Source organism: Plasmodium vivax, chromosome 5 (genome assembly GCF_000002415.2).
Source record: "Plasmodium vivax chromosome 5, whole genome shotgun sequence".
In the NCBI taxonomy this organism is placed as follows: Eukaryota; Apicomplexa; class Aconoidasida; order Haemosporida; family Plasmodiidae; genus Plasmodium; species Plasmodium vivax.
In genome coordinates, this window is record NC_009910.1 from 505,148 (window position 1) to 516,234 (window position 11,087).

Genomic DNA, 11,087 nt, shown 5'->3' on the forward strand with positions numbered 1-11,087 from the left:
GACCCACCGCGCATGACGCAGGAGTGATCATTTGGCCTATGTAGATGCGGGAACGCTTTTTAAAAAACTGAAAGGGAAACCATCAGGGGGGAAATTGCACACTTCTGCCGGGGGGAGCCATTCCTCCCCATTGTGCGTACTCATTCTCTACGTCTACTTTCGGTTGTAAATTTTTGTTCCTCTTGAGGGTTGCGCTGCGCGTAACGCGTTTTGCGTGGCCCCTAAGTTGTGACTCCACAGGGATACCTCCGCAGATGGACGCGCTCCTCCTCGGCTTGGCAAAATGGAATATAAAGAAAAGCCCGAGGGACCCTTCTTTGTCTCCTTTTACGTAAAAAAAGAAAAAAAAAAAAGCGAAAATAAGGGAATTAACGGGGGGACTTCCTTGCAACCCTGCGCTGAGCTGTTTATTATCCCCATTTAACCACCCTTCTCCCTCTCCCCCTTGTTACCAAAAAAAAGGTGACCAACTTCACAGCATCCGACGATTCAGCGTCGTACAAAATAAACGTAACAGGTGGGGGTGCCTTCTAGCGAAATGCGCAGAAGTGACAAAAAAAAAAAAAAAAAAAAATCGAAGAGGATAAAGACAATATGAAAATGATAGACACTTAAATGTGCACATATACATACGTGTATTCTTTGGGCATCCCCTCCAATTTTTTATACACTTTTTTTTTTCTTCCCTCCTGTGGTCAGATTTCTATGGAAACTGCTACGAGTCCAACCTCATTGGAAAGAACAACTACCGCCAGATTAACTTCCCCAGCAACTACATCGAGATATGCGAAGGTCCGAGCGGTGGGGGGGATGGAGAACCAGTGTGTGTACTCCTTCGCTCATTATCGTAAAGGCATCAGCAACTCTATAGCTGCTTCACCTTTCTGTCACCTCCATTCGCTGTGCGCACCAACTTACGTTTTGCAGAAACGGTCATCAACGACATCATCCAGAGCTGCGTAAAGGTGGACGTTTACGCGAGAGGTAATAACCCTGAGGGGGAGGCGAAGGACAAGAAAGATGGCGGGAGCGGTGACGATAAGGGTGACGGTAAGGGCAATGATAAGGGTAATGATAAGGGCAATGATAAGGGCAATGATAAGGGCGATGATAACAGCAAAAGTGAAAACAACCGCGGCGATAAAGACAGCGACGATGGCCTCAGTAGCAGCTTTGTGCGCGTCGGGTCGGACCGCATCAAGGCCTTCCCCTTTCTGCACGACCAGCTAATCATCACGAGGAAGATCGTCGCGTCGTACAAGTGCGGGGAGCAAGGGGGGGAAGACCCCGCAAATCAGAGTGAAGCGGACCAAGCGGGCGAGCAGGGGGGTCCTGGCGACAAGAGCGACAAGAATGATAAAAAAAAAAAAAAAAAAAATGCAGACAAGGATGAAAAGAAAAAAAAGAAAAAGGATAAAACAAAAAGTAACTCGCGAAGGGACGAGAAAAAATCGGACCACTCCCTCAAAGCGGATATTGACATAAGTGCGTTCGCCACGATGTGTGTGTGTCTTCCCCTCACCATGGGGGTTGTGTGCAACTCACCAAAATGTTCTCCCGATTTGGTCTACATTTGCCTGACCCGTTCATATTTTTTTTGAATTTTTGTCGAAATTTTATGGAATTTTTTTTTTTTTTTTTTTTTTTCCTTTTCCCCCTGAAAGGCTTTCACATCACGCTGAATATAAATTCCCTGGTGGGGCACTACTGCGGGAGGTCCTCGTACAACATAATGAGCGTGAAGGTTAACTTGGAGAATCACTCCCGCGAGATGGCCCAGCCCTTCTCGTCGTCTAGTTGTAGACCATCAGAGTGTTCATGTATGCAAAAAAGGGGAGCATGTCGATTTGTGTGCATGTATGTATGTATCTATCTATCTGCGTATCTATGTATGTGTGTGTTTTTTTTTCCCCGCGGCGTCACAGGTTGATGGGGTGTACAACATCCCCAAGGCGATTGATGACAAAATGGCGAAGAAGAGTTCGCACACATTTCAAGTAAGCGCATAGGAAGTGAACTGGTGTGGACAGGGAAAGAGGGGCGCGGGAACACTCAGTTGTACGTGTCTCACCCGTATGTTTCATTTATTTTCGTTTTTCTCCTTTTTCCCCTTTTTCTTTCCTTTTCTTCCCCTTTCAGTTGAAGTTTTTGGACTTTTGCCTGAACGATGGGGCTCTCGTGGAAGGTTAAATTGGGGGGCCCCTCCTCCCAGGAGCCCCAACGATTGACCCGACTTCGAACCACTCTTCGAAAATTCCCGCCGGTATTTCTCCTCCCCCCCAGATGAGCAAGAGAAATACAAAATTGTGTGGAAAAAAGACGAACTGTACAAGTACAGAAATATAAAGGTAGCGCAATTGATCAGCAGGAAGCGCTCAATCGGGGGAGGCACGACAATGTGTGCGCGCCCGGCCGAATGGCTCAACCGCAGTCACAAAAAGGGAATTTTTTTTTTCTCCACATGCGTAGGAAATTGAATATATTTACAACTTTCTGTTTTACGAATCGTTTAACGTGAATGCGTATTTGCTGTGCGTCAACGAGGGGAAGAAGCAAAGGGGTAGCAACGGAGAGTAGGCAAAGTGAAGAATGGCTTGGTCATTTGTTTTAGAGAGTCGTACGCACAGTTGTGTCCTTGTCTGTGCGTAGTTTCATCCACACACAGTGAGCAACCGTGCTGATATATTTCTCGCTATGCCGCACGCCTCCCTTCAGACAACGCCGCCCCCAGCGTGATGGACGCCCTCTGCGGGAGGTTCGAAGTCAACATTTCGGACGTGATAGCAAACACAGGTAGAGAAAAAAGGGGCTGCCTGCACACATAGGCAGTTTTTTGCACCTCCCAAAATGAGTGCAGCAGGATGGAGGGCAACCTGTTCGGCTCACCAAGTTTCGCGAACCTCAAATTTGCAATCCCTAAACCCTAGTTTTGTAAACCCTAATTTTGTGAACCCTAATTGTGTTCGCCTCAATTTTGATCACCTTAATTTTACTACCTTTATTTGACTCCCCCCCCGCAGTCATCAACGCCAAGTACCAACTGCACCCCATGAACTCACCAAAGGGGGAGGCGAAAAGTGGCAGGGAAAACGAAGCCAACGAGGAGTCGTTCGTCTACGGAGGGGCTTACGTCCTACTGACCATTCAGTTTTACAAGCGTATGGGGAGGCGGAAATATGGCAGAGAGTAGATCGGCGCGTCTGCACGGTGTTCATGTGCTGTGTGGCTACGTCAGAGCTTCCACCGGAGATCGCCCCTGTCTACCCGTCTACCTTACTCACCGCTCCTCTGCGCTTATCAAATCTTCGCAAAATGGGCCCACCTTCCTGCAGCCTTTCTCAAGAGAGAGAAAGTGGAATTCCCCCTGCGGGTGGTTAACGTGAAGGGAGGCGCTCCAGCGGGCGATAAGAAGGAGAGCGAGTGCGTCGAGAATGTGTTTAACAGGTAGGGTGGGTAAGCGGCCCTGTTGTGGGTTTTCCCCACGCTGATCCGCAACGCCGCTGTGCTACCCCTCTTCGATACGCCGCTTCATCACACCGCTACCCTACGATAGGTCCATCCTGGAGGGCATCCAGTACGTCAACCTCCAAATCGACCAGCTGAAAGAGGAGGACCAAATGAAGATTTACAGAAAGTCCAAGGAGTACGTCTCCTTCCTAGACAGCTTGAAGGAGACGCCCACGTACATCAACCTGTACAGCAGCATCAAGGGCGTCATGGTGAGTCGCATGCAAGTTGTATGCAAGTTGTATGCAAGTTAGCTGCACGTTATGTGCGTACGTTATGCGTCTATGTCACGTATCTACCTTACTTGTCTACCTTGTCTCCTTACTTGTCTTCTCTACTTGTCTACCTGCCGCCTGCCCATTTGCGGCGAAGAGGGCCCCAGCTGGCAGAGCCCAACCCGACCTTCCGCTCCACCCCGCAGATCAAACTGGCGTACGAAATTGTGCGGAAGAAGGTGTACAGAAATTTTAACCTCCACGATGAGGTGACGTGTGCAGAGGAGGGCGCTCAGGGGAAGGGGCAAGCCGAAGGGGAAACCGCAGACACAACCGCGGAGCAAACCAGAGAAACAACCGCCGACCCAACCACAGGGCAAACAGCAGGGCAAACCCCCAACCCAACCGCTTTGACAAACCCGGTGGAAAACCCCCCCTGCGGAAAGAAAGCCATGTCCGAGGAAAACTCAAACTGCATCCTGGCGCACCTCTTCAACCTCGTGCACGAGTCATCCAACGTGATCATCAACGGCTACTTCGAGAAGGAGAACCACCTGAACATGGAAGCCCTACGCGAAATAAAAAAAAAAAACAACATCACAAATGTAGATGGCTACCTATTCAATGTGGTGCAGGAAAGTGAGTTCCTTCTGAAGCGTAGGAAGACTGCCCATTTCTGCGAAGCCATGTTGGTTCTTCTCTTTAGGAAGATAACTTTTTGCGGAGAAAGTGCCACGAAGAAACACTTGACAGAGATGGAAACGCAAGATTGTAATCATGTGGTTAACATGCTGATGCACTACTCGGAGTATGACGAGGGGGAGGACGACCCACATAGGGACAATTACATGTACGAAAAAGAGCAAAAAAAAATAAAAAAAAAAAAAAAAAAAAAACAGGAAGACATGTTAGCATGGGTGCTAAGCGCTGTAAGGGAAAAAAACGCCAATTCGTATTTGTTCCATTATATGGACCACTTTGGTGAAGTGATGCTAAACGGAAGGGGAGAAAGTCACCCGGCGGGGGGAACCTTCGTGGAGGACGCCGAGCAGGAGAGCATCATCTCGATTATAAATCTACCACAAAATGAAGAAATTAAAAAAGTATTTGTTGACGTCCTGTACACGTATGCCAAAACTTTGCTCCTAATAAGTTGCCACCCCGGTGGCCAAGCCCATAAGAAACGACAGCGTCTGTACTACGAGCAGTACTGCGTGGAGAGGAGCGAACGGGAAAAGGACACCCTTTCAGGGGAGGGGGACAACGGGGGGGTTCCCCCAAACGGCCAGGTCTACGACCACTTCGAGTGCCACAATAATTTCGACTCGTATGAGAAGTACCTGAACGGAGAAAATGCGGACGCCTGCATTTCGTGTCTGTCAGCCTACGTGGAGCTTACCAACTTTGTAAGAGGGAGGGAGCAGCCACAGTTGAGCGGTTGCCTTCGCAAGTGGGTGGCGGCACAGCTTAGTGGGCGCACCCCCAACTGGGGTGTAACCCATTCCGGGGGACGCGCCCCTCGCGCACACCCCGCGAAAACCTGCCGCTACCCCCCTTTGCAGGAACACACCGAAAGCATTTTCACCTTAGCCCTGGCGTACCTAAACGCACACAAGTACGCCGAGGCGGAGAAATTAGCTACCTATTTGATAGAAATCCTGAAGAGGAAAAAATGCCAAAGGAGAAGAAAAGGAGGACCCCCCGATCCCTCTGCTGCGTCGGCTGCGTCTGCTCCGTCTTCTCATTCTGCTTCTCCTCCGGCTGCTTCGTCTGAGGAAGAACCCCCCCTGGACATGAGACAGTTGCACCTGTACAGCTCGTTTAGCCAACCCCACGTAGATGTAACTGTGGAGATTTGCGTGTACGTAAAAGCCTTGTGCTTCTTCTTCCAGCGGAACTACGTGCATTACTACATTAACATGAGCATCCTGATGAGCGCCAACGAAAATGAGCTGCGGCTGCAGGTTGAGAGGAGTGCCTCCGCGTTGGCCTCCGCGTTGGGGGGTCACACGGGGGGAAACGACCCCAGCGGAAAAAAGGCAAAAAGTGAAGAGAGTGAAAGGAGAGATAAGACGGGGGCCTCCCGCAATAGCGTCAGCGTGGACCATATCGGGGGGGTCGCAAATGACGAGGTGGAACGAGCCCAAGATGAGCTAAGGAAAAAAAAAAAAAAAAAAAAAAGCACGAAAGGGGGGGAAGACGCACTTAAAGGGAGCCCCGAAGGGGACGCAAATGGATCGAACGACCAACCTGGCACAGACAAGGAGGAGCTACAACAGAAAAAGGAAGAGGAAGCTGCAAACGGGAGAGGAAGACGGGACAACCAGAGGGAACAGCCAACCCTAGGGGAGCATCAAACCATGGCGAACTACCCAGAGACGAATCTGTACAGGCACATTCCCGCGAAGGACACCCTCATGCTGCTGTTCCTAACTCATTGCATAAAATTGAACATGCTAAATGTCTTGATGTTTATTCACGAGAATCGGCGCAAGTTCCTAACGCAGTCGTCCTTGGACACGCCTCTGTACAGGCAGCTGATCATCCGCGCGCTCTTTGCAGTGGGAGGTGGGCCCAAAGGGGCGCTTCGAAGGAGGTATCCGCGCGGCCCTCACTGGGTTGCGTCGGCCTCCAGCTGCAGCTGCAGCTACAGCTACACCTTCACATTGCTTCTCCCCCCCTGCAGAATTCGCCAAATGTGTGGAAGCGATAGAGGAGACGGGCGAGCACCTGCGCAACCTGGACGTGCTGTACATCTACGCGCAGAGCTCGTATAAGCTCGGCGACTACCCGAAGTGTGTGGGCCTACTGAGGCGGTACTTGCCCCTGTGTAGACTGAAGAACATCCGCGTGAGGATACACCTGCAGCTGAGTAAAATTTACCTCTCCCTTGGCCAATTTGAAGACAGCAAAAATGAGGCTAAGAATTCGCAGCAGGTGTGCGCAACTAGCTATTCTTATCTCTACTTGGCTTATTACTATTTAAAAAGAAGAAGAAAATACCTGCACGCGTACAGGCTCTTGTACAAGTCCAACGAAATGAACCTCTTCAGCCACAAACTGTGGGCTTATCTATGCATGGCGTTTTTGCACCTCGGCATGCGGGTAGGTGTCCATCCCTTTGTGTCGACGTAGGCTTCTAATCGGGGGAGCTGCCCCGTTGTGCGTTTTCTCTCTTCCCCCCGATAGGTGGAGGGAGAGTAAAAAAAACGAAAGAGGTCATTTTACCTTCCCCCCCTTGGGGCCGACCCCAATCCCTGCAGGACCAAGCTGATAAATGTGTAGGCAACTTTATAAAGATGAACAAATACGACCAGGCGATTATCTCCGAAATGGTGGAGGCTTACAAGGAGGTTGGGTACGAGGAGGGGGGGCAGGTCTTGTTAACCCTGCCTGCAGGGGGGGGGTAACTCTGCTTTGCAGGGGAGATTCGAAAAAGTGCGATGAATTTGTGCGGCCAATTTGCGGCCATTTGAGGGCCCATTTTGTGGCCATTTTGCGGGCTGCCCCTTCCTGGGTCCCTCCCCCCGCTGCGCTCAAGGAAAACAAAAGGACCGGGCTTCCCATGGAGAGCAAATTTCTCGTAGGGGGGAGAGAAGCTCATAAGAGCCACCCCAATTGAAGTCATCCAAAACACGCACATGTGAAAAAAAAAAAAAAAAAAAAAAATCTGAACAGTGTAACTTAGCAAAAAAATCGCTGTCAAAGTAATAATTGTGTGTAGATTTTTTTTTTTTTTTTTTGTCCCTATTTCTATCGCCCCCTTCTAATGTCACAAAGAGGAAACAAGCGAAGGAACTTTTTTCTTTTTTTCCCCTGCATATATCTCATTTGAAAAGAAAGAAGCTACATTTCGCAGATTGGAATTACCAACTGGTTGGGCAATTTTGGCGAAAAGAGGGCCAACCCCACATTTCTCACTTTTTTTTCTTGCAAAGGTGTGTGTGGGGGGAACTACCAGAACAGTCGTCGTCTCTACCATCTTGTGTTACCGCTAACACTGGGGACGATGCAAACGAGCAGCAGTCGTAACGTGAGAGCACTTCTGTCGAAATAATCGACGTTTGCTTGTACATGTGTTGGAATAGATTTCCCACTCGCTTTATAGAGAGAGGGCGGTGATGGTTAGGTATCCGTGCGGGGTGGCGACTACTTCATCGCGTGGCAAGAGGGTTCAGTGCAGAGGACCACGGGCGTCTCCATCGGTGTGTTAGCCCCGCTTCGCAAAATGGTCCAGGGGCAGCTCAGGCGCGAAAAGGCACTCCAGTGAGAAAGGAAAGTCCAATCCGGCCCACCGCAAGCAAGCGGCAGGAATAGGAGGCAAAGCAAGCCAAGCAACGGGAGCGCCGCAAAACCATGCGCGGCCGCCCCCCAAAATGATTAAAAGCGGGTGTGGAAATCAAAACGGGAAGAACGCAGTTGGGTACCTCATCCTCGTGCTAACCTACGTGCTTGTATCTGCGCTGTTATCATTATACTGCCTAGTCAGGAGGGCAAAGGGGGAGTTGCAAAGGTGTCGCCCCATAATCTGGCAGCTGTGCCGATCGAAATTTTGGCAGCTGTGCCGACCGAAAACCTGGCAGCTGTGCCGACCGAATACACTTCTTAAGAAAGCGATCAACAGAGTGTTCACCTCATGCAAGTGGTCCGATCGGAAGAGGCCCTACACCTGTGCGGATATCCTCCAAGGAGTTGCCAACCTTCTTAAGCAACGCAGATGGACCGCATCCGATGCAAAAGAAGGAAGCGCCAAAACGCCAAAGCATGTTTATATCGTTTTAAAAACGAGCGACGTTATTATACTCCTGGGGGAGAACAAACTTTCGCCCTACCTGGTGAACATTGCTGTGTGTCTGTACGAGCACAAGGTGGCACATGTGAGCATCTACGTGGCTGATTACCTTTTCGACTCTGTCTTTTTTGATGGCTTAACGCGTGGGTTGCACGGGCAAGGGTTCTTGATGAGCGCCTCCCCAGGGGGGGCACACGAATTCACCGTATCGAAGCCCTCCCCACAGCAGACGCCCCACACGCTCCACCTAAAGTTCGCGAACAAAGCGAACGCGCACAACAAGCTCATCGACGCAGCGGAAGGAAGCAACATCACCTCAGAAGGGGGAGTATTAACGGGCGCACGCTGCCACCCCGTGTGCAATAAAACTGTGGAGGGATTAATAAAAGCAATTTTGGATTTTAGCAAAAGAAGCTTCTTAGCAGAAAAGGGGAAAACACTCCAGTGTGTTTGCTACGTTGTGTTTCTTCTCCTCACCGAGGTGAAACAAATGAGCATTACCCATTTGAAGCGAGTCCTCCCATCCTTGCACAAGAAGGTAGAGTGGTTCGCGACGCACATTGTAGAATGCGCCCATCATTTTTTTACACCTTTGGGGGGGTTGTACTCTCCAGTGGGCACAGGCCAAAGCAGCCTTTGGGGAAATACCCCATCACAGGAGAAGGGAGAAAACATGCCCCGTGTTAATTGTGCCGTGGAAGAAGTACAGAGGGATAACCTCCATGGCAGCGAAAAAAAAGAACCCAAAGGAGATACCAAAATAACACTTGTCCTTTTGAATGAGATTTTCAAAAACTCTATTGTGAAGGACCAACAGGCAATAGACACCTTAAAGCAGTTAGTACAGAACAACATCCCTCTGTATGTGCAACCCGTTTGCAATGACATTTTTGGGGCTTCTTTTAAGGGCACCCAAGTCGACGTGGTTCTCTCCTTAAGAATGGGACTCGCTGATTATTTGGCTTATGCCCTCGCGCGCTACCGGAATGGGGGGGGCTTTCCACAGAACCCCTCACTGGAGCACCTCCCACATGGGAACCCCCCACCGGAGCACCTCCTGCACTTTTTGAAGGACTATTTGAGTTCCCTTTTTTTTTTGTACAACATTATTCACCCCTTTGAGAAGGACGGGATCCAGCCTTGGGTTTTGTCCAGCGCGGAGGTTTATGAGTTTTTCGACTACGGCGTTGCGTCCGTGCGGCAGGCGCTGGCATACTACGCCCGTTCCCTGCAGCGCCACGGCTGCTGACGCGCCGCGCGGGGAGGCGGGTGTGTGCACGTGTACGTAGTATGTGTGCATGTGGTATGTATGCATGTGGTATGTATGCGGTATGTATGCATGCATGTATGTATTTTTTTTTTTTCTTCTTTTTTTCTTCCTTTTCACCCGTGCCGAGTTTGCGAGCGCGCGCCCCCCGCGACAACATCATCTTCGCGCAGTAACCATCTGTCGAGCTGCACCAGCAGACCACACGAATGGTGCCTAGCGCTCCACTTTAGGAACCTCCCCCATCACACATATCATGCGGCCAACTGTTCCGTGTGGCGGACTTGTTCCGCGTGAGTCGCACCCCAGGAGGTACATGTCATTTAAGATTTACCATTTGCCGCCTGCGGGAGACGCAACACGTGCTCACCTTCGTCAAGGAGCGTGCCGCGATTGAAGCACTACTCCTCGGCAAATAATTCGAAACGGCGCTTCCTCTGTTCGGCGGCCTGCGCGCCGGTGTTTCCCTCCGCATCAGTTGCGGCACCCGTTGACGCCCACTTTACCGCCTACTTTACCGCACTTCTTTTGGCCCATCGTGGGCCTCCCCTCGCGCGCGACGAGTAGACGCTTCTCAAAACGCCTCAGAGGGATGAACACACGCACATGCAGATGGGAGGGGCGAGTTGCCCAGTGGGGTGCACAGGGGCGTCCCTCGGCAAAATCCCGCCTCATCTAAATTTTCTTCCTCCCCTCAAATGTTCATTCCTGTGTAACAACTTCGCGCGGGCAAGTTCACCTGGCCGCATAGTGTGTGCGTCGTGCAACGTACCGTGCTGCCTCCCGCATGGGTGCGCGTATTTCGCCTTTGCTGTTGCCTCCACCTTCGCTTCATTCTCCCCTTCGCGGTATTCACATGGCGCAGCAGGAGGGCGCCTGCAAATGTGCATTCGTTGCGTTTCACCTACGCCGCTTTATGTTTCCTCCTGATAGCCCACTTCGGCCGTGCCACACGACACTGCGTGCCCGCGCATACAGTTCTTCCCACCGTCCGGACTCCTCCCCTTGCGGATGGCCAAACGAGAGGTTACCACATCAAATGAGGAAAAGAAAATGCTTCAAACCATATTCTTACCCCAAATGTAAAAGCACAAATTATGCCCGCTATGCCCGCGCGAAGACTAGCCATTTTACTACACCATTTTGGCACGTAAATTTTTGAAAAAAAAAAAAAAAAAAAAAAAAAAAAGAGGTAGCCATTTTTACCAACAATTTTTTTACGCGTGTGGCAAAATTTTCACAACGAGAATAAAACGAAATTGTTTCATTCCTTTTTATGCATTTTTTAAAAAAAAAAAAAAAAAAA

General features: G+C 50.2%; 2 protein-coding genes across 2 annotated transcripts, besides 7 other annotated features; both read left to right on the forward strand.

Annotated features, from left to right (window-relative positions):
- Positions 1-283: 283 nt before the first annotated feature.
- On the forward strand, positions 284-7,132 carry PVX_089375 (hypothetical protein, conserved; the record flags this gene model as incomplete). The annotated part of the gene is made up of 17 exons (XM_001614913.1): positions 284-331; positions 463-517; positions 700-792; positions 928-1,485; positions 1,665-1,744; positions 1,926-1,997; positions 2,140-2,185; positions 2,284-2,348; positions 2,470-2,560; positions 2,716-2,793; positions 3,021-3,158; positions 3,333-3,444; positions 3,554-3,719; positions 3,929-5,128; positions 5,285-6,290; positions 6,409-6,827; positions 6,986-7,132. 17 exons carry the CDS (start codon positions 284-286, stop codon positions 7,130-7,132), a joined length of 4,374 nt encoding a protein of 1,457 aa, XP_001614963.1.
- Positions 2,269-2,291: a microsatellite.
- Positions 3,451-3,470: a microsatellite.
- Positions 3,486-3,519: a microsatellite.
- A 370-nt stretch (positions 7,133-7,502) lies between the features above and the next one.
- Positions 7,503-7,522: a microsatellite.
- A 243-nt stretch (positions 7,523-7,765) lies between these two features.
- Positions 7,766-7,792: a microsatellite.
- A 306-nt stretch (positions 7,793-8,098) lies between these two features.
- Positions 8,099-9,763, forward strand: PVX_089380 (hypothetical protein, conserved; the record flags this gene model as incomplete). The annotated part of the gene is made up of 1 exon (XM_001614914.1): positions 8,099-9,763. The coding sequence occupies one exon, from the start codon at positions 8,099-8,101 to the stop codon at positions 9,761-9,763; it is 1,665 nt and encodes a 554-aa protein (XP_001614964.1).
- An 818-nt stretch (positions 9,764-10,581) lies between these two features.
- Positions 10,582-10,602: a microsatellite.
- A 58-nt stretch (positions 10,603-10,660) lies between these two features.
- Positions 10,661-10,682: a microsatellite.
- Positions 10,683-11,087: the final 405 nt, after the last annotated feature.